At 45.4% G+C, this 19382-nt stretch overlaps 1 protein-coding gene across 10 annotated transcripts in view; it reads left to right on the top strand.

The window, feature by feature from the left end:
- PHC1 (polyhomeotic homolog 1) overlaps positions 1-19382 on the top strand; it is a 30639-nt gene that overhangs the window by 9154 nt on the left and 2103 nt on the right. For 2 of the 10 annotated variants that reach the window (XM_083419610.1, XM_083419608.1), the window contains exons 2-14: positions 2277-2435; positions 4372-4482; positions 6121-6198; positions 7170-7319; positions 8182-8337; positions 9578-10079; positions 10897-11687; positions 12607-12769; positions 13316-13524; positions 13751-13865; positions 14334-14442; positions 16221-16368; positions 18643-18874. In XM_083419610.1, coding sequence (XP_083275736.1) covers positions 2322-2435; positions 4372-4482; positions 6121-6198; positions 7170-7319; positions 8182-8337; positions 9578-10079; positions 10897-11687; positions 12607-12769; positions 13316-13524; positions 13751-13865; positions 14334-14442; positions 16221-16368; positions 18643-18874 — 2878 coding nt within the window. In that variant the 5' untranslated portion in view covers positions 2277-2321. The remainder of the gene's footprint in view (positions 1-2276; positions 2436-4371; positions 4483-6120; positions 6199-7169; positions 7320-8181; positions 8338-9577; positions 10080-10896; positions 11688-12606; positions 12770-13315; positions 13525-13750; positions 13866-14333; positions 14443-16220; positions 16369-18642; positions 18875-19382) is intronic. The other 8 variants (XM_083419617.1, XM_083419616.1, XM_083419613.1 and 5 more) reach the window with 7 other exon arrangements.

The following is a 19382-nucleotide window of genomic DNA, read 5'->3' as shown; positions in this document are numbered from 1 at the left end:
AAATAATTACATTAAATGTGTACCTCACAACTGGGGAGACAGAGTTCACAGCTTTAAGCTGCAGGGAAGATGCATGTGCTATCTTGGAAAATTATTTGGTTTTCTGATAAATACAGCATAGCTAGTTCTAGAAAATTGCAATATCCCTGCAATAGAATGTCTGTAAGAAACAAGTTGCAACTAAAATTTGATAATCTTGAAAGAGCCACTGCTGTGTGGATAGATAGCAGCTTAAATAATTCTCCATGCTTGGGCACATCTTCTGAATTTAGATAGGATGTGCATTGGCACTTAATATTGAGCTATAAAAGCCAGAGGTGCTGAGGTTTTCAGTCAGATCTGTACAGATAGACTTATTAACAAAAGCTAGTGGCTGTATGATTTGGTAAAATTATGGAGGGAATTTGAGAGTTCCACAGGCTGATATCTCATCAGTTACTCATACCCTGCTTTCTGCCACAATGCAGAATTAATTAAAAACAAGTTATAAAAACAAATATTCCACCCTCAGATAAGTATATAAAGATGATCTGCAAATGTGTAAATCAGTTATATAATAAACGCAATACTTGGGAAGGTAACATTTGAATTCAGTTGGTGGAGTCTGTTGCTTTTCTTCCAACATTCCATGCTTCATCACACAAATAATGAACCTTTCTTGTGATGCAGGTCTCTTCATAATGCTATGTATTAAGGCTGTAATGCTGTTAATAAGATTTAATATAATGCCAAGCTGGAAAAATCATAGCTGTTAAAACATTTGATCCTTATACTTAAGGATGTGAAACACTTTGCGAGCCCAGTCGTAGTGACTGCCTTAAATATCTGTATCTCCCCTTTGTTTTACATGCTCTTCTATTTTAAATTTTCTTTTTTAAAAAGCTAAGCACAGTTCAGAATGGTGTACAATTAGAAAAATGACGAATCTATGTATTACTTGGTTATATATATTGTATAACGGTGACCATTTTGCACAGGGGTTCCATTCTTGGCCCCTCTGCACATGTTGGCGGAATGTGCATAAGGATTCCATGCTCCGTTCTGCCCTCTTCCAAGTCTAAAAGGACCCATGCGTTGTGCATCAATTGGACACACCTAAAACGGTCGCCACCTTTATGTGGTTTGAGACTGTATTCAGATCCTGGTAGTTTGAGCTGCTACAGAAAATGGACCGAAAATACTTTCGGTATGCTTTCCTTAAAATCCAACAATGCAAATAAAGTGTATGCTCTTGAGTATGCTCTGCTTAAAGTATTTTAAAGTATTGCAATAAACACATTTTCCATGTAAAGCTTTGAATTGTTTGGACATAGCCTTACAAGTAACTCACGACTTATGCACATTTAACTTGTGTGCATTCAGCTTAACACGCTTGGCAAATCTTTTTTTTTTAAAAATGGAAAGGCGGTGGGTGTCCAGGAAAAAAAGACTTTGACAATCTCACCTGCCATTGAACCAAATGTATTCTGGCCATACTCAATTTTGGCTTTATGCGCCAGAACGAAACACGTATAGAGTCACCTCTATACCAAGGGTGGAATCTTACAGTCCCAATGACAGCATCCCAGGGCCATAGGATAACTCAGATCTATATTTCTCACAGGCTCCAGTGTGGGACAGTCAGAGTCTCCCTCTCGGATTCCACCCTTGTCCAATCAACATCACATCTCCAAGGGATGTGTGTTGGGGGCATTCTAGGAAGTTGATACAAAACCATTCCAGTGCCCTGACACATCCCTAAAGAAGTTCAGGCATATTTCTGAGCGTGGCGCTAGAAGAAAACTTGTTTTTACTTAATCCATTAGGCGGTTCTTATGAAACTTCCTATTTGTTACATGCATACGCCCGTATGTTGTATAAGCCTGTAGATATTCCTTTGCCCACCTTATGCTTCCTGGTAAAAAAACAAAACTATGATGAACGCCAGTGATGAATGCTTGTTTTGAATAATCTACATTGTTCTTGACTTCCATGTCTTTAAACTGTCACAGGTAACCTAACTTTGCTTTAGTGCTATAGAATCATGGCTATAAATCTGGAGGAATTTGCATATCAAAATGTGTGATTTCAATGGTTATTTTAAATATAGCCTCAATTATTGGGGTCCCACAGATTCTTCTCTCAGTATTGTAGCCCAGGAAAGACATTTTAGAGGCTTTGGTTAAGCTGTGTGATGATGAGCTTAGGAAGGAAAGGTTCCATAAATTTATAATGCAGGGGGAGATAAATGTTGTAGTTTCTGTGACATGAGCTAACCCCCAGTTTTCTTCATCTAGGGCTTGAGACAAAGCTTCAGGCAAGGATCTTGGGGACCTGACACTATGGAGACGGAAAGCGAGCAAAACTCAAACTCTGCTAGTGGCAGCTCAAGCTCTGGAGGAAGCACTCGCCCGCAGATCTCTCAGATGACTCTATATGAGCGGCAGGCAGTGCAGGTGGGGGACCATCTTTGTTCTTGGGGGAAAACTGCCCTGGAAGGTATCATCATCAGACTAGCAGCACATCACTTTAAACTGCTGCTTAGCCAGTAGGTGCCTTGTTCATGAGCACAGGGGAAATAGCTCCAGAGGCTTAGCCAATGCAGGGAACCTGTAGGAGACTAGCACTGAATTGGTTATGTTCCTCACATAAGAGGAGAAGCAGAAAGCCTTCTCTTCAGGAAAGAAGAGGCCAGTCTTGAGAAGTGAATACCTCTCCTTATCTCAAGGGTGGTGAACCTCCAAATTACAGGCCTTATTATTTATTCAATTGCTGTTTTGATCTTCTTCCTGAAGATACCCAGAGCAGGAAGCAGCAAAGCAGTTGTTAAGTTCAGCATGGCTCCCAGTTTAGTCTGCAGGGCGGTATCCCCCTAAGTACTCCCACCATACCTGATGTCAGGTTTGGGGCAGGTAAGTAGGTAGCTCCAAAGGAGCTATTGGGAGCTTCAAGTGAGGGTTTGCTTGATTGGCACTGATAGCAAGCCCCACTGGGATCAGCTGCACTAAGGAGTTCTCCATCAGGAATCCCCTAATCCCTTTGCAGGGTGTGGGTGTGTGTTGTGGTCAGTGCCTTTCTGTGTGTCCCTTTGAAGGTGTGCTTTCAGCATTGGTAATGCGGTTGGAACTGGCAGTGTGCCTTCAAGAGGGCTCGCTGCAAGCCCCACTTTGTCCATTTGCACCTGAAAATGGATATTTTCCCTCTCCAGATAGCTGCAGAGCTTGTATGTACAGTTTGAATCCAATCTGCCAGCAAATGTACTTCAGAGGGGCTCATTGTAACTGTCAATCAGCTGATCAGTCCCTTTGAAGTTGTCAAAGTTGGTCCCCAGGAGTGGGGTGGTAAGGATCAAATCCTTTGACCAATTCCAGTTCTTCACTCCTGCCTTATCCAGTGGCCTAGGAAAATTAGTGTGAGGCATCAAACATGCCCCATGCATTGCTAGGTCCTGCTTAATACCTAATAGACCTAAGGAAAATTCGAAATTCTTTAATTTGCGGCCATTGGCCCATATCGAAAACAATACATCAAAATTTATGCATAAACAATACAATTTAAAAAGTTCCAAGTTAGAACACCCATATAAAACCAATTTTACTTCAGTTAAGTAAACACTGTACACAATAAGCTCCCTCTATGTAAACCACAATTCAAATCCATCAGATTTTGGGGGTATGCGTCTTAGTTCTGGCACTTATTGATGGTTCTTAAGTTTAGCTAAGCTGTCAGAGTCATACAGTGATCCATTTCTCCTCTTTTGAAATAAAACATTAATCAGGTATCTAGCGACAGCAAGGGATCTACTTGTATCTTCGTCGTTTAATAAGTATATTATTTGGGCTTCCTGAGGTCCGTCAGCAATTCTCGATAAATATGGGGCCAGAAACTTGGACCGTGAGGCCAAATGTAATGGACAATAGAAGATTATATGATATAACGATTCTATAGATCCACTTTTACAGTCACAGAGGAGTGAGATCTGTCCGTTGGAGAGTCTGTCATCCAACACATTTGATGGGAAAGCATTGAATCTAGCCTTTATAAAGGCGTACCTGTGCGTCACCACGGATAAGGTAGTTAAATAAGATGGGAGTTTCGTTGGTGGTGTTAAGCCAAGGTTTATCGGCGAACAGGTGCCACCACCTGTCGCAATATTAAATTGTAAATCCATAATAGACCTAAGGACTATTGTGTTCCTGGCCATTCTAATTAAGCTGGTGGAACCATTTTTAGCCTAATGTTCTGCTATTCCACTAATAAATATGTGGTGGTCCAGATCTGCTGATAGGGGGCTGTGATTCTATATGTTTTCACTTATTTTGTCCTGTGAGACCTCGGGCATGTTAGGATGTGTTCTGTTTTGTATTCTGAATTTTTATTTTTTTATTACAGGCGCTTCAAGCACTGCAGAGGCAGCCCAATGCAGCCCAGTATTTCCACCAGTTTATGCTCCAACAGCAGCTCAACAGTGCTCAGTTACACAGTCTGGCTGCAGTCCAGCAGGTGAGACAGACTGTTCAAAAGACAGGAGTTACCTAAAACAGGGAAGAGTGAAACACCTAGTTTGGAATAAACAAATGAGGTTTTGGATGGATAGGGCCCAAAGAGGGGATCTCAAAGGAAGGGAAATGAACGTTGTACTTTCACAGTAATGGACTTAGTGGACACTAATTGTTCTGCTCTGGGGGAAAAATGCTTATTAACTCTTGCCTCTTTAAGAGCTTATTGGTACAGGTTTTCCAGTACAGGCAACTCCCCATTTGCGTGGGGATTGCATTCTGGGTCATCCCATGTGTTGGCGGAGCGCGTGTAAGCCTGCCCTGCCCACTTCTGGGGCCAAAAATGATGTGTGTGCGTGTAGTCCTGTGTGTCTTGGTCATGCACAGAATGGTCATTGCCTGTATACAGTTTTACATGCATTTTGAACTTTTCTATCTACCAGCTAGTTCACTACAAGCTGTAGCACTCCAGGTTGGTTCTGGGACACTGTTGCAGTTAAAGACAAAACTTCGCTTTCACCCCTTACATTTGGTGTCATGGCTCTTCCTGGCAGAGATCCTGCAGGAAGGTGCAGTGTGGAAAGGGATGTACCTTCCTGCAGACCTTCCTTATAATTTACAAACTACCTTTCCATTCATACTCTACACATGAGTCATGAAGCAGGGCACTTTGCTAACTTTTGTTATTTGTTTCTGTTTGACCCCCTCTGCCATCCCCCGCTTAAAAACAAACAAACTTGAATTTAAAATAGTCCTCCTTTAGATTATCAGTTTCCTTTCCCTCCCTTTTATATTGTTAACTGTTCTGTTCCCGACAGGTAAAAGTTGGGAAGGTGATAATAATTTAGATGACGTGTGTTGAAAATGATGTTAAGTCTGTTCCACATTTCCCTGAGAGGTTTTGAAACAACTTGACTTAGTGTTGTAGATGTGAGCCTGAGTAGGTGTTTCTTCTATGTCTGATAAATGCCTATTCTGACAGAGCAGGTGTAGCTGTCAGTTGTAGCTTGTGATGAAAATACTTCCCTTCTGCCCATGTAAAAGGTCTTGCCCAGCACCTGCCATTGTCTTAGCAATGGCTACATTGCTTTCAAAATGCTTTTATAGCAGAGTAAAGGTCTTGTCTTGCACATCACAAACTGTACTCCCAACTCCCTCACATCTAGAAATACCAACGATTTGCTCAAATCATCTAAATAAATGGTAGCTTCAGCCTACACTGATTCTTAAACAGAATTAAGATATCTGGTTATTTGTCTGATTGAAGAGAGAGTATGTATTGATGATAGGTTAATTCCTCACTTCTTTTGCTCTTTGTTGGGGAGCATTGTGGAGGGGCAAGTTTAGTTACATTGAAGGGTCGAGGTGGCTTACCATTGGCCCTGCAGCTGCAGTACAATTCCCATAAGCTCCAAGCAATATGAGCAATAACCAGAGATGATGGGAATTGTAGTCCAGCAACATATAGAGAGGAAAAGGTTAGCCACCCCTGGTATAGCGGCTGCATTTCAACTAAGCTAGAGAAATAAACACGAGGCAGATGTTAATGACCATCTTGTTGTGTTTTACCTTTTGAGGATCAGAAAACATGGGAATAATGGCTAAATCTTGGTTTTGGAAGAATATATAATGTTTCTTACAGGCTACAATTGCAGCGAGCCGACAAGCAAGCTCTCCAAACACAAGCACTTCTCAACAGACAGCTACTACACAGGCTTCGGTAAGCAGCTAACTTGCCCTCAAATGTTTGGGCATCCGATGTCTGTTTTCTTGGAGAATTAGTTGGCTATGGATGGGTAACTTCAATGTTGCGAGAATGTTTGCTAGTATTGGTGGAGGAAAGTACAGTGGTACCTCTGGTTGCAAACGGGAGCCATTCCGGAGGCCCGTTCGCAACCTTAAAAGAACACAACCTGTGTCTGCGCACACACGGGTCGTGATTCGCCGCTTCTGTGCATGCACGTGATGTCATTTTGCACGTCTGCGCATACGCGAGTGGCGAAACCCGGAAGTAACCCTTTCCGGTACTTCTGGGTCGCCGCAGGACGCAACCTGAAAACGTGCAACCAGCAGCAAACATAACATGAGGTATGACTGTAGATAGTATTGTCAGTCAGGGTGGAAAAAAAGAATGGGAGTTCCTTATTTGCAAGTGAGAAGACTGAGCAGCATCCCTAGAGGGGATTTTCCTTCCTAATGATAACTGAATAAAAGGGGAACATTAGCATCTACAGAAGAGGGCTGTGTCAAGCACTTGTCGCCTGTTGATAATAAAACTGCATATGCTGCTTTTATTTAGTGCTTCTGGTGCAGAAATCATAATCGAACGGTCATTGTTTGCAAGTCCATTGTTATGTTCTTCCAGTTGCTGAAGTTCTGAGAATAATTTGAGCAAAGAGGTTTTGGAGAGCAGCTGCTGCCCTCCCCTTCCCTCCCCTGCTCCTTTTCACATAGCCTGGTAGGGCTGCTGAAAAGAGTAGGTTGTGTCTCCCACACACTTTTCTTTCAGATAATTTCTGGGCTCTTAACAAGGTGAGTTTGGGAGGGGAGAATGAAAGTGGCTGGTGGGCCTTGTTCCAGTCGTATTGCTGGAGTTCAGCCACACTTTCTTTGAAATTGTTTCTAGCTTAGATTCTGTTAATACTACTTTTCATCTACCCCCTCCCTCCACACCAACTTTTCACTTTACAGATTAATTTGGCTACCACATCAGCTGCACAGTTAATCAGCCGTTCGCAGAGTGTGAGTTCACCTAGTGCCACCACCTTGACACAATCGGTGCTCCTTGGTAACACCACATCACCACCTCTTAACCAGTCACAAGCTCAGATGTACCTTCGGGTAAGAGTTGTACACGCGTTGCTTTCACCCATCATAAATACCTCGCAGCCCCCTGACGAATCTCCAGCTTTCATACAGTCTGCTATTTTGTGCTCAGACTAAAGTTAGCAATCTCTGTTCCCTTGAACAGTTGGTTGATTCTCAATTCAGCAGATGTACTACAGGGACAGAGGATATTTAGTGTCATTTGCAGTTTTATTTTCCATGAATCTTAAAGACCCCATGGCACTTGGTACGATTTTATGTAATGCATTGCGAAACAGATCTCTTTTAAAGCAGCCTTGATAAAGTGCTCATCTGAAATACGACTCCATTTCATCCATTTTAAATACCCTGACTTTTAATGCTTTCTCTTCTGTTCTTTAAAGAGTTTCCGGAAAGCCGTCTTCTTAATTAGGCTAAATGAGAAACACACTTCTTTGTACTCTCCCCTCCTCACATTTCCATCCTTGACTTTGGTTGCATATCTGTGAAATAGCAAACTCCTTTTGATCTGTTTGGCCTCAGATTATATTTAGTTATCTTGGTTACAGCTTTTCAGTATGGAAAAAAAAAAAGTTTTGCAGTTGATCTAAGCTTCACTCCACGCTTAACATCTGCCACACAAACCTATAGGTAACCTATGCTGCTGGCCCAGTATGGAGAGGTGGAGGTGGTTTGGCTTTTGGAAATAATAAACCTGCTTTCCACCGCCTGCAAAGTGGCCATGATGGAGGAAAATGCTGAGACAGAATGGCTGTCTTATCGGAGACCCTAGGCCCCATGCACCGTGATAACCTATTTGCTTGTGGTTCGCTTTCTTTCCTCCTTTTTCTCCCTCCTGCTGTTCCCATCTCCACACCACCTAACCCTCCCTCAACAGCCGCAGCTGGGGAACCTGTTGCAGGTGAACCGGACCTTGGGCCGCAATGTACCTCTTACCTCCCAGCTCATCCTGATGCCTAACGGGGCCGTGGCTGCTGTTCAGCAGGAGGCACCACCCACTCATTCTCCTGGGGTCCACACAGACACAGACCAGGTCAGTGACACCCTCTTCTGGGGTTCCCATGACCAGCCTGGCCTGCCCCAGTCTCGGGTGTGTCCCTCTGGCTCAAACAACCCATGAGAAGAACATCCCCATTCCACTCAGTCCCTGCACACTTCAGCCAGTGGCCTTCCGGTTCTCAAAACCTGGGTTCATGCTCTGCAGATGACTGAAGCTAGCTAGTCAGCTGCACTTTTTGCATTGATTGGTTATCCCCCATTGATTGGTTATGCCCTTGTATTCTCGTCCTGATGCGAAGAACATGTGCTGTTTGCCGCTTGACAAGTACTCCAGATTTAACAATCAGACTTGATGGGGCTCCAGAAACCTGAGGTGCCTGTTTCTGCATGATGAGGGTTTTTCCAGGTAAAGTGGGGGGAAGGGGAGGCCAACGACTAATTTGACAAGACAGGAGAAATGACCTCTGTGGACCTTCAGTGTTGCTTAGGCTTTGACTGTGGCTTGCCGCTTGTTACATATCTTGCCTTCTTCTCCACCTCCTCCTCCTTTCTCCCCAGCATTTCTTGGAGCCTTTAAAGACATTTCGCAACTAACTTCTCTGCATCTGTTTTCTATCTCAATTAGTGGTTTTTAAGTAAAAGTAATCTTTTATCCCAAAACTGCATTAGGAGAAAGTGTATCCAAACACAGGCAATAATATATGTTAGGCCCTAGTGTGCACCAAGCTGTGCTCCAAGGGGTTGCAGAGAGAAAAGGTTCAGTTTCTTTTCTTTTAATTTTTATTTATTTATTTGAAAATGTGTATTTAAATCTAGATTTTCAAGATAGCTTACAAAAGAGAACCATAAAACAAATATACAAGGTTCAGTTTGAGGGAGCAGCCTTTCAACACAATGAGGGTGACTGCACAGGGTTGAGTTAAATGGATTGTCTTTAAGCTCCTTACAGAAAGTGCCATGAGATCTTTAATTTTACTGAAAATGAGGAAGAAACAAGCTGCGATTTTAAAGGATTGATCCCTTTAAAATAATAAAAAGCTTGATTCCTCACTCCCTGTAGTACTTATTTTTGGGTACAAGACAAAGGGTGCAGCACCAAAATAAAAGTGAAAAGAGCTTCCTAACAGCTGTTCAGCATGGTCAGTTTTTACTGCTGGTTAAGCCAGAGTAGATACCAGGGGTCCCTGCCTCTTGTAACCTGAAGCTAATGAGTCATTTATTTCTCTCTCTCCCTCTTTTTCTTTTTCTATCTCTCTCTCTGCATTTTTTCCCAGGTGCAGAATTTGGCTGTCAGAAGTCAGCAGACCTCAGCAGCTAATGCACAGCTCCAGGCCTCTGCTCCAAAGGCTGTTTTATCCGGGAATTCCCAGTCTTCAGTACTACCCCAGGCCACCCATGCTGGCCAGACCTTGACAGTGACTCAAGCCGCTTCTGGCAATGTAGGCCAGTCACTTAATCTCAGTCAAGGGGCAGCGGGAAGCAATGGCATCTCTGGGGTTGTGGCATCTTCGGTGGGGAGCCACACTACTTCCGGGCTAAGCCAAGCAGCCTCATCCGGCCCAGGGGGCAGCTGCCAGAGGAAGGGTACTGGTGTAGTTCAGCCTTTACCGGTGGCTTCTGCTGCCCAGGCAGTGACTGTGAGCCAGGGAAGTCAGACGGAAGGAGAAAATGCAGCAGCAAAGAAGGCTGAAGCAGATGGTAATGGTCAACAGACTGTAGGCATGAACTTGACCAGGACAGCGACACCAGCCCCAAGCCAGACCTTGATCAGTTCTGGTAGGTGACAGTTCATGCTTTCCTTACTGGTGACCCTTCCAGTGACTTGACTGATACCTTCATCCAAGTACCCCTTAACCAGGCTCACCATCTTCACAATTGTACAGCCCCTTGCTGGATGGCTCAGGGCAGATTGGTTGCAATCTATTTTAGCCCATTGCTTGCTTCTTGTTGGGCAATTGGCTTGGAGTCGATGTGCCCGGGAGAGTGTACTCTCACTCACTTCCTTCATTTTGCGCTGATGGCTTATTACTGAGCTGCCTTCTGCTTGTCCTTCTAGTCTGTATTGGTGGGGACGCCAGCCCTTTTGGGCTTCTGGGCATATTTCCAGAGAAACTGTCATGGGCACCACACACGCCTCACAACGGTGTGCCTCCTCCCAAACCCCTAGGCACCAGTTGGCTTTGAAAAAAGTTTTGTTTTGTTTTCTTCTTTCCCCATCAGATCCAGTTGCAGAGGGAGAGGAGTAAGTGTCAGTGAAGACCTCTTTGGCTGCCTGCAGGTGCCACTTTTGTGACGCATGCAGTAGCTCTGCAAGGTCTTGGGCAGAGGTCCTGTTCAGCTCTACTACATTAGTTCCTTTTCTGGAAATGCCAGAGTTTGGGCCAGGGACTGCACTCTGCCACTAAGCAACCGTACCTCCCCACTCTTAAGTGTATTCAACTGCTTTTGCTCGCCTCCTACCCTTGTGGCCTGGCCTTGCCCAAGATTGCAGTTTTCTTGGGGTTGGTCTCTTTTGCCTGAATTGCTTTATAAAGCGGTGTGCACCCAGATGGTGTGTCATAATACTGTGGGTTGTTTTTTTAATACTTTACAGCCACATATACCCAAATCCAGCCTCACTCGCTGATCCAGCAGCAACAACAGATTCACCTCCAGAAGCAAGTGGTGATCCAGCAGCAAATCGCCATCCATCACCAGCAGCAGTTCCAGCACCGCCAGTCCCAGCTCTTGCACACTGCCACACACCTCCAGCTGGCGCAGCAGCAGCAGCAGCAAGCTCCGCCCCTGGCCCAGCAGCAGCAGCAGGGCCCAGCGCAGGCTCAGCAGCAGGCCCCGCCCCTCCAGGGCCAACAGCAAGCCCAGACCCTTGTCGTCCAGCCCATGCTGCAGTCCCAACCTCAGCCGGTGCAGCTCCAGCAGGAGAACCTCTGCCAGGCAGCTACTAAGACGCCTGTCCCCATTCAGTCGAAGCCGCCCATCGCCCCTCTCAAGTCTCCGCAGCTCGGGGCCGCCAAAATGTCAGCGTCCCAGCAGCCCCCGCCTCATATCCCAGTGCAGGTTGTGGGCAGCCGCCAGCAAGGTTCAGGCCAGGCTCAGGCTCTGGGTCTTCCGCAGATGAACACAGCGGTGCAGGCCACCCGGGGCCTGCCAGCCGTTGTCCAGCCGGTGTCCCAGGCCCACACGGCATCCTCATTGTCCCAGACCTCTTCTGCCTCCTTTTCTACTTGTTCTCCTCCTCCTCTGCAAGAAGCTCCTCCACTGCTCACTTCGGGGGTCAACGTGGCCCAGGTCCAGGGCACGACCCAGGTGAAGAATACGGTTTCCTCTCCTGTCATGGCTCAGGCACAAGCATCTGCCTACTACGTGCAGCCTGTCCAGTTACCTGTAAGTTACCTCACAAGTACAGTAGGAATGTTGGAGGGGGGCAAAATCCGTACTTGCTCACACATGTGGCTTTGGGATATGACATAGCCTAGCTATCCAGTAACTGAGAGTCATTCCCCTTAACATGTACAGTCAGGCCTGCAAAGCATATGGTCTATCTGCCATGTTTGTCGGTGATCTGCTTGCTTGCTGTTTTACAGTCCTCTCATATTTGGTGACCTAGGCAAGCAGCTAAACAGGATGGTTATTTAGCTTTTTGTGTGCTGTTTTATGTGACTGGTGGACTGCATTTGTATGTTGCCTGTTTCACAGACTCCCTAGTAGCCTTGGTTACCAGGAATGGACTGTAGACTGTGGTGTCCAGGTAGCATTTCCCAATCTTTTTTTTACAAGACAGTGGGTGAGCTGTGAAATGCCGTCATCTGGATAGGGATCTTTCGAAGGTGGTAAAGCATTGGGAAGGTTTTCTCATGGCACTTCTTGGGAGATCATAATTTGCAGCTCACCCAGTGGTTACATCTATTATCAGGCCTTTCCCCCCAATCCACAAAGTTACTGCACTCGAACAACATTGCAGCTCTTGTTTAATTTAATGAAGGCTCCGTAGGAAAATTTCCTGGTAGATCGTACCCACTGTGGTGCAGTTCCATTTCATATTTTCTGCCTTCAGTCACTTGAATTCTCAAAACTATTACCATGCTGTTCTAGCATGGACCTTCAGGAATGGCTTTTGGGGGTGGGGGTGCAAGGAAATGCAACGTGAAGAAGAAGCAGATTCCTGTGGTGTGATGTCCACTTGCATCTCTTTGCATACAGCCTATGGAGGTTAGCAGCATTTCGCTGCCTATTTAGTGTCTGGGATAGAATTATTTCCTTCCTTCTCTTGGATCTGCATGTCCCTTCCCATCTTCCCACACAGGGCAAACCACAGACTTCGGCAGTCAAGCGCAAAGCAGAATCTGAAGAGGAGAGGGATGACTCCAGTGCACCACCTTCTCTCCTGCCTGCTAAGTCGTCTCCTGTGGCAGAGAGTCCCAAAGCCACAGAAGATAAGGGGGGCCTTGGAGGTGAAGGGAACAGGGGTAAGTTCTGCCTGCTCCCTGAAGAGTAGATAAGTGGTTAGGCCTGGTGGCAGATTGAGGGTGGAATGTATAAATGGACTAGAATGCCCCTGTGCACAGAGCGGAATCGTGGTGATGGAGTGTAACTTGAAAACACACACATAAACCACAGGTGAAGCTTCTGAATCTTGGGGGAAATTATTTGGATCAGGACTTGTTTTATGGCTTTAACTTTCTTCCTTACACGGCTCACAAATGCAGTCCTGTGAATGCCTTTGGTCAACATGTGATCATCTCGTGTGTTTGGCATCCATGACTTGAAGTTGACAATGAGCAGGAGCTGTCCTGCCATAGTGGACATCTGCAGCTTTCTCTGCCCAGCTCTGCATGCCCTACGCAAGCCATACTGATACAGTAACGCTTGCAGTCCACAAATGTTGCAAACCAAGCCAATTCCGCCTATTTTTTTTATGTATGCAAATACATAATTTGCAAATACATTATTTGCATAGTTGCATACAGAATTCAGATGGGTCTAATTTGTTAATGCTGCTTCTGTTATTTCAGAGAAATCTGAGTCCCTCCCCAGTGCCTCCCCCAATGCACCTCCAAGTGACTCCAGCTCTGTCACTCCTACAGCTGCTCCTATGCCTACCTTAGCCATGTTGTCACGCCAGACGGGAGATTCCAAACCTCCGCAAGCCATTGTCAAGCCTCAGATTCTTACGCACATCATAGAGGGCTTTGTCATTCAGGAAGGGGCAGAGCCTTTTCCGGTAAGAGGGTTCAGCCTGGGGTATCTAGGGCAGGGACTGCTCTCTGCTTCTTTCTCTCTTTGTACTGCCAGCATGATCTGTTTGCTAACTTGGCTTATGTTAGCTAAAGCCAGGAAAGAACTTCTAGTAGTCCTGTAGTTGAAGCATGCTTAGCATCAGACAACGAAACTCTTTCACAAAGTTGCTTTCTGACTCAGGTTTTCCCCTTCCACTGTCTTGAATGCAGGTGAGCTGCTCTCAGCTCCTAAAAGAATTTGAAAAGCCCCTTCAGGGAGGAGTTCCCTCTAGGCAAACCGAGAACCAGCCTAGCAACTCCCCAGGAGGGGAAAGCGTTGCTGCAGGTGAGTCCCCTCTAGGGACTGTAGTCGAGGAGAAGGAGTAGGGTGGGGTAAGGGTCTTTCAAGTTCTACGTTCACATTTTCCACGTTTGTCAAACACTGAGAGCCAAGCCAAATGCTTAGCTTTAATTACTCTTTCCCGAAAAGGTGCCCAGGGGAAAGGAGGAGGAGTGGAGGTGCTGTTTTGGATCACATGGTTTATACTGTGGAATAAGGAAGAGCACCACTTCACACTCTCAAAATAAGCATAGGTGAACAAGGGATGTGCTTTTGTTACACACAGCTTTGCAGATCTAATGGCTAATGGGGTTTCCAGTTCTTTCTCTCTGGGGAGTCTCCCATACTTGGCTTTCAACAGAGAGTATAGCTTGCTATCAAACAGACACTCTGAAGCTTGCATTCTGATGTTGCTGGTTAATGAAGCTAGTTGTTTTACTAACTATTAAGTGTCTGCTTCTCCTGCTTCCTCAGAGCAAGACAAGAAAGGGAATCTGCTGAAATGCGAGTTCTGCGGAAAATACGGCCCAGCCAATCAATTTCGTGGTTCCAAAAGGTTCTGTTCTGTAACGTGTGCCAAGAGGTAATGGCGCTTGGAAACTCCTCCTTGAGACTTGATAATGATGGAGACAGGTGTGTTTCCCTGGGGATACCATTCCACAGATGGGAGCCACCCCTGCAAAGTCATTTTATTGTGGTCGGTGGCCAGTATCAGGATAAAATCACTGAAAAGGCTTGTTGTCACGTGGTTACCCTCTGCACCTCCTTTGAGTGAGCACTTGTAGAAGGGACCCCAATGGACTGCAGAGCCTGGGCTGGTAGAGGCACTTGTTGAGCTACTCTGGTCTTGAAGCTTTATAGGTAAAAACCACCACTTTGAATAGAGACTGGAAACTAATCAGTAGCCACTGCAGTTGGGCCAGAACCGATGTAATATTTTCAGATCTTCTGGTCCCGGTCTCACCACCGAATTCTACACCAGAAGTATTTTACAAAACATCTTCAGAATCAGCTGCGTTTGCAAAGCATTGAAGTATCCTAAACTACAGGCTACCATAGCATAAACAACTGAAGGTTATCCCTGTCCAGATAGGGTTACAGTTGAGCCACCAGCCAAAGTTAATGGAAGGCACTTTGTGCTACCAAGGCCACCATAAAAAGGTAAAGGTACCCCTGCCTGTACGGGCCAGTCGTGTCCGACTCTAGGGTTGTGCGGCCATCTCACTTAAGAGGCCGGCGGCCAGCGGTGTCCGGAGACACTTCCGGGTCACGTGGCCAGCGTGACGAAGCTGCTCTGGCAAGCCGGCACCAGCACAGCACACGGAAACGCCGTTTACCTTCCCACTAGAAAACGGTCCCTATTTATCTACTTGCACTTAAGAGTGCTTTCGAACTGCTAGGTGGGCAGGAGCTGGGACCGAACGACGGGAGCTCACCCCGCCGCGGGGATTCGAACCGCCGACCATGCGATCGGCAAGCCCTAGGCGCAGAGGTTTTACCCTCAGCGCCACCCGCGTCCCTAAGGCCACCATATATTGCTCTTAATTCTTCTCTGTTAAAAGGAAGTCTTCATCTCCTAGGATCACTCCACTAATTGGACAGGAGAGGGACATTATACAAAAGTAGTCATGTGGTTCCTTACCTCTCCCAGCCCCCTGGGGACTTATCCCATTAGTGGATGGATGCCTCCTTTTACCTGCTCAAGAGAAAGTACTTTCTCAATAAGAAAGGTAAAGGGACCCCTGACCATTAGGTCCAGTCGTGGCTGACTCTGGAGTTGCGCCGCTCATCTCGCTTTATTGGCCGAGGGAGCCGGTGTACATGTGGCCAGCATGACTAAGCCGCTTCTGGTGAACTAGAGCAGCACACGGAAACACCGTTTACCTTCTCGCTGGAGCGGAACCGCCGACCTTCTGATCAGCAAGTCCTAGGCTCTGTGGTTTAACCCACAGCGCCACCTGCGTCCCTTTCAATAAGTACCCTTTCTGAATAGCACCTAGAATGTTTCAGGCACCTTTATAATGAATTATTTCCCTGGAAAGCAAGTCTAAAAGTTGAGGTTAAACCTGTACAGACAGTGTTACCCTGGGTATTAGGGTTGCCTTTCCCATTGGATTCCTCAAGCCCAGATTTAGAGGGTAATAATTTAGAGGCTGTATGTTGCTTCTACCTCCTGATGGAAAGATCTCAATAAGCCTGGTTAGATGGCTGATGTAGAAACGACTCTTCATGTAGGGCTTGAGCACTCCCATACTCAAAACTGTTTTGCTGGAAAAGGACTAGCACGTTAGAATTTTCAGCTTGCAGAGGAATTCTCAAATGAGCCTTGCTTCATGTATTCTTCCTTCTTTCTTGTGCCAGGTACAATGTGGGCTGCAGTCACCAACTTCGGCTTCAAAGGAAAAAAATGAAGGAGCTCCAGGAAGCGAACTATGCCCGACGACGACGGGGGCCTCGGCGCAGCAGCTCAGAGATTGCCCGAGCCAAGATACAGGGCAAGCGTCACCGGGTAAGGGTATACTTCCATCCCTCATTCCTCCTTGCCTAGGACAGCAGAGTTTCACCTGCTGTGGTGCTGTGAGGTTTTATCTGGCAGGGACTGGGGGTCTTTTAAGTCTGTTGCTTAAAATATTTATACCCTGCCGTTCTTATATAAATAACAGCATACAGCACTGTAAAAACAAGAATAAAAGAAACATCAATTAAAGCCATCAATAAAATAGTTCAAAAGGAGATGAGGGCAATATTTGCTAAGGCCGTTGAAGTACTGGAATTGTACTTAAGACCCCACAGAACCTGGTAAAGCCTAGGGGAAATAGGGAAATATTTCCAAAAGATAGAGATTAGATTCTAGCCTTTTTTGACGCTTTTGAGGCTCCGTTGAGAGAACAGTGGTCTAATCTTCGAGCCTCCAGAACTGGAGTAAAAACACACCTTTAACTTGCTGAAGAATGTATGGTCCTCTATAAGCTCCTACACTAGATGCCCAAGTGGCTGTGCTTGTCTCTGGTGTGGTTATGTTTGTTGAATGGGGATTAATTATTAGGGGATGCATGACAGAAAGGAGCTACCGACCCACAAATTACACAAGACGTGTCTCCAGTCGTGTTGACCACAGACTCCCAACTCAAATAAGGGCTAGAAAATATTGCCTTTGCAGCATATGCCATCCTGACTGTTACACAGTTGTCTGTCAGTGGCGTAAGTTCCAATATTAAAGCCAAGCGAGATCTTCTATTTAAAAACCCGAAACTGGAGACTTAATACCCGGATTAAGTCTGGCCAGCTTTGCCTTATGGCACACTTGGGTTTATATGCACTCTACCATGAGAAAAATTCCCAGACAGGTGGAAACTCTAAGTTACTAGACTTTGGTGAAGAGAATCTTGCACTTCAGTGGAGAAGAGTGCACATTTGTTACTTAATTCATAATAAGTAAACTGCTGTTCTCTAATGCCACCACTAGAGGTCAGGTGGGATCTTCTGGATAAGCCCCTCTGATGCCCACTCTTTCTGCTTAGAGACTACTGATTTCTACCTTACACACATCCTTGGGTCAGAGATCAAGGCCAGGTGTTTTTGTTTCTATCCCTTAATAAATGAGGAACACGAACATGTTTTTATGCTGGCCTATGGCCATAATAAAGATTCTTCTTCATGTTCGGAATCCTTTTTTTCCTTCTAAGACATACCCTTTGAGGTGGATTGTACGCTTATAATGAATCCTTATTCCAGTAAAAGATCCAGGGAAGTTGCATAGCAACAACTAACTCCTTGCAAGACAAATGGGATGGTCCCCTGCTTATATCTTTACACACCTTTCTCCTCTGTGCTTACTGAGGAGGATGGCAATTTTCTGTGGACTCTTAAAATGGACTCTTACTGGACTTGGTCTCTGCTCCCTCAGTTCATACATGTTCTCAGCACTTCTTCTAGATAACTACTGAATAAGCAAGAAGAATCTACCTATCGGCAGGTGCCTGTCCTGCTCCTTCTTGTAAACTAAGATTGTGCTGTTCGTTCATGGGAATATGGGTAGGGGCTGTATAAAAATAAGTAGGTTGAGCTGATTTTAGAACAGCAGTCCAACCTGGAGAGGCTGGCCTGAGTTAACATTTGTGGTGTTCTGTCCCTTGTATTTTGTTTCTAATCAATCATCTCTGAGAGTATCCAAACAATTTGTCAAATCTGATTAAAAGTGTGATCTGACGTAAGAAAAAATTAATATCCTATGTCTGGTGTATGCTTACGCTCAGACATAGGATATTGCATTTTCCGTACATCAGATGAGACCTTTAATCCCTGGTGATAATACTATCTGGATACTCTCAAAGATGTCTAATTAGAAACAAGACACAAAGGACATGCCATCCTTATGAAAAAGGAGGGACAGAAGAGCACCAAGCCAGGTAAATGGTCAGTATTGCCAAATCTTGTTCAGTGTACCAGAGTATGTACATCTTCAATCTGTGAGATGAAGCTAACAGTTAACAGGTATTGAGCTCTAGAATATTTAGTAGCTTGGGCCCAGTATGTACTTGATGGCTTCTCCCCACGTTCATTACCATGATCAATTAAGAGTGTCCAGTCATGCAGTCACTGTTTCTCTGACAGTCTAATTGCAGTGCAACTGCTCCCAAGATACTTGCTAGGCAACAACTAAAGCAGTAAAGGGACTGTGTAGGAACCCAGGTCTTGTGCATCATCCTACGTTTTTTCAATGACTACCCCCAACCTAAGGATTTCCCCCTCTTGTTTTATTTCTGGTGCTTGCATCTTTCAGGGCCAAGAAGACTCTAGTAGAGGGTCTGATAACTCCAGTTATGATGAAGCATTGTCCCCAACATCTCCTGGACCCCTTTCAGTGAGGGCTAGTCATGGAGAGCGAGACCTTGCCAGCTCCAACATGTCTCAGCCTACCCCTGACCTCCATGGCATCAACCCGGTCTTCCTCTCCAGCAACCCCAGCCGCTGGAGTGTAGAGGAAGTGTATGAGTTCATTGCATCTCTGCAAGGTGAGTCTCACATCACCAGAAGAGGAGTGAGATTAGACGACAAGTTGCTTGGGTATAACTGAGGTTTCAGTCTGTGGAACGGTAATATACAGTCATACCTTGGATCCCGAACACCTTAGCTCCTGAATGATCGAAACTCCGAAGCGAGTGTTCCAGTTTTTGAACAATTTTCGGAAGCCAAATGTCCTGTGCGGCTTCCAATTAGCTGCAGGAGCTTCCGCGGGGCCTGCAAGACAGAGCTGTTCCACCAGGCCTTTGGTCAGGGCACAGCCTGACCCCCTCCACTGGCAATCTGCACAGAATTTTGCTTAATGGTTGCCATCAATTTTGATTTTAATTAATTTTATAATGAATGTTTTTAGAATGTTGGATTATTTTGATTGTTGTTAGCCGCCCTGAGCCCAGCTTCGGCTGGGGAGGGCGGTATATAAATAATAATAATAATAATAATAATAATTATTCTGAACGTTTTGGAAGTGAAATGCACTTCCCAAACAGATTCCATTCG

Source organism: Podarcis tiliguerta, assembly GCF_965153285.1.
Source record: "Podarcis tiliguerta genome assembly, chromosome: 17".
Classification (NCBI taxonomy): Eukaryota; Metazoa; Chordata; class Lepidosauria; order Squamata; family Lacertidae; genus Podarcis; species Podarcis tiliguerta.
Note: the sequence above shows the minus strand (reverse complement) of the source record. Positions and strands in the feature narration are given on the sequence as shown.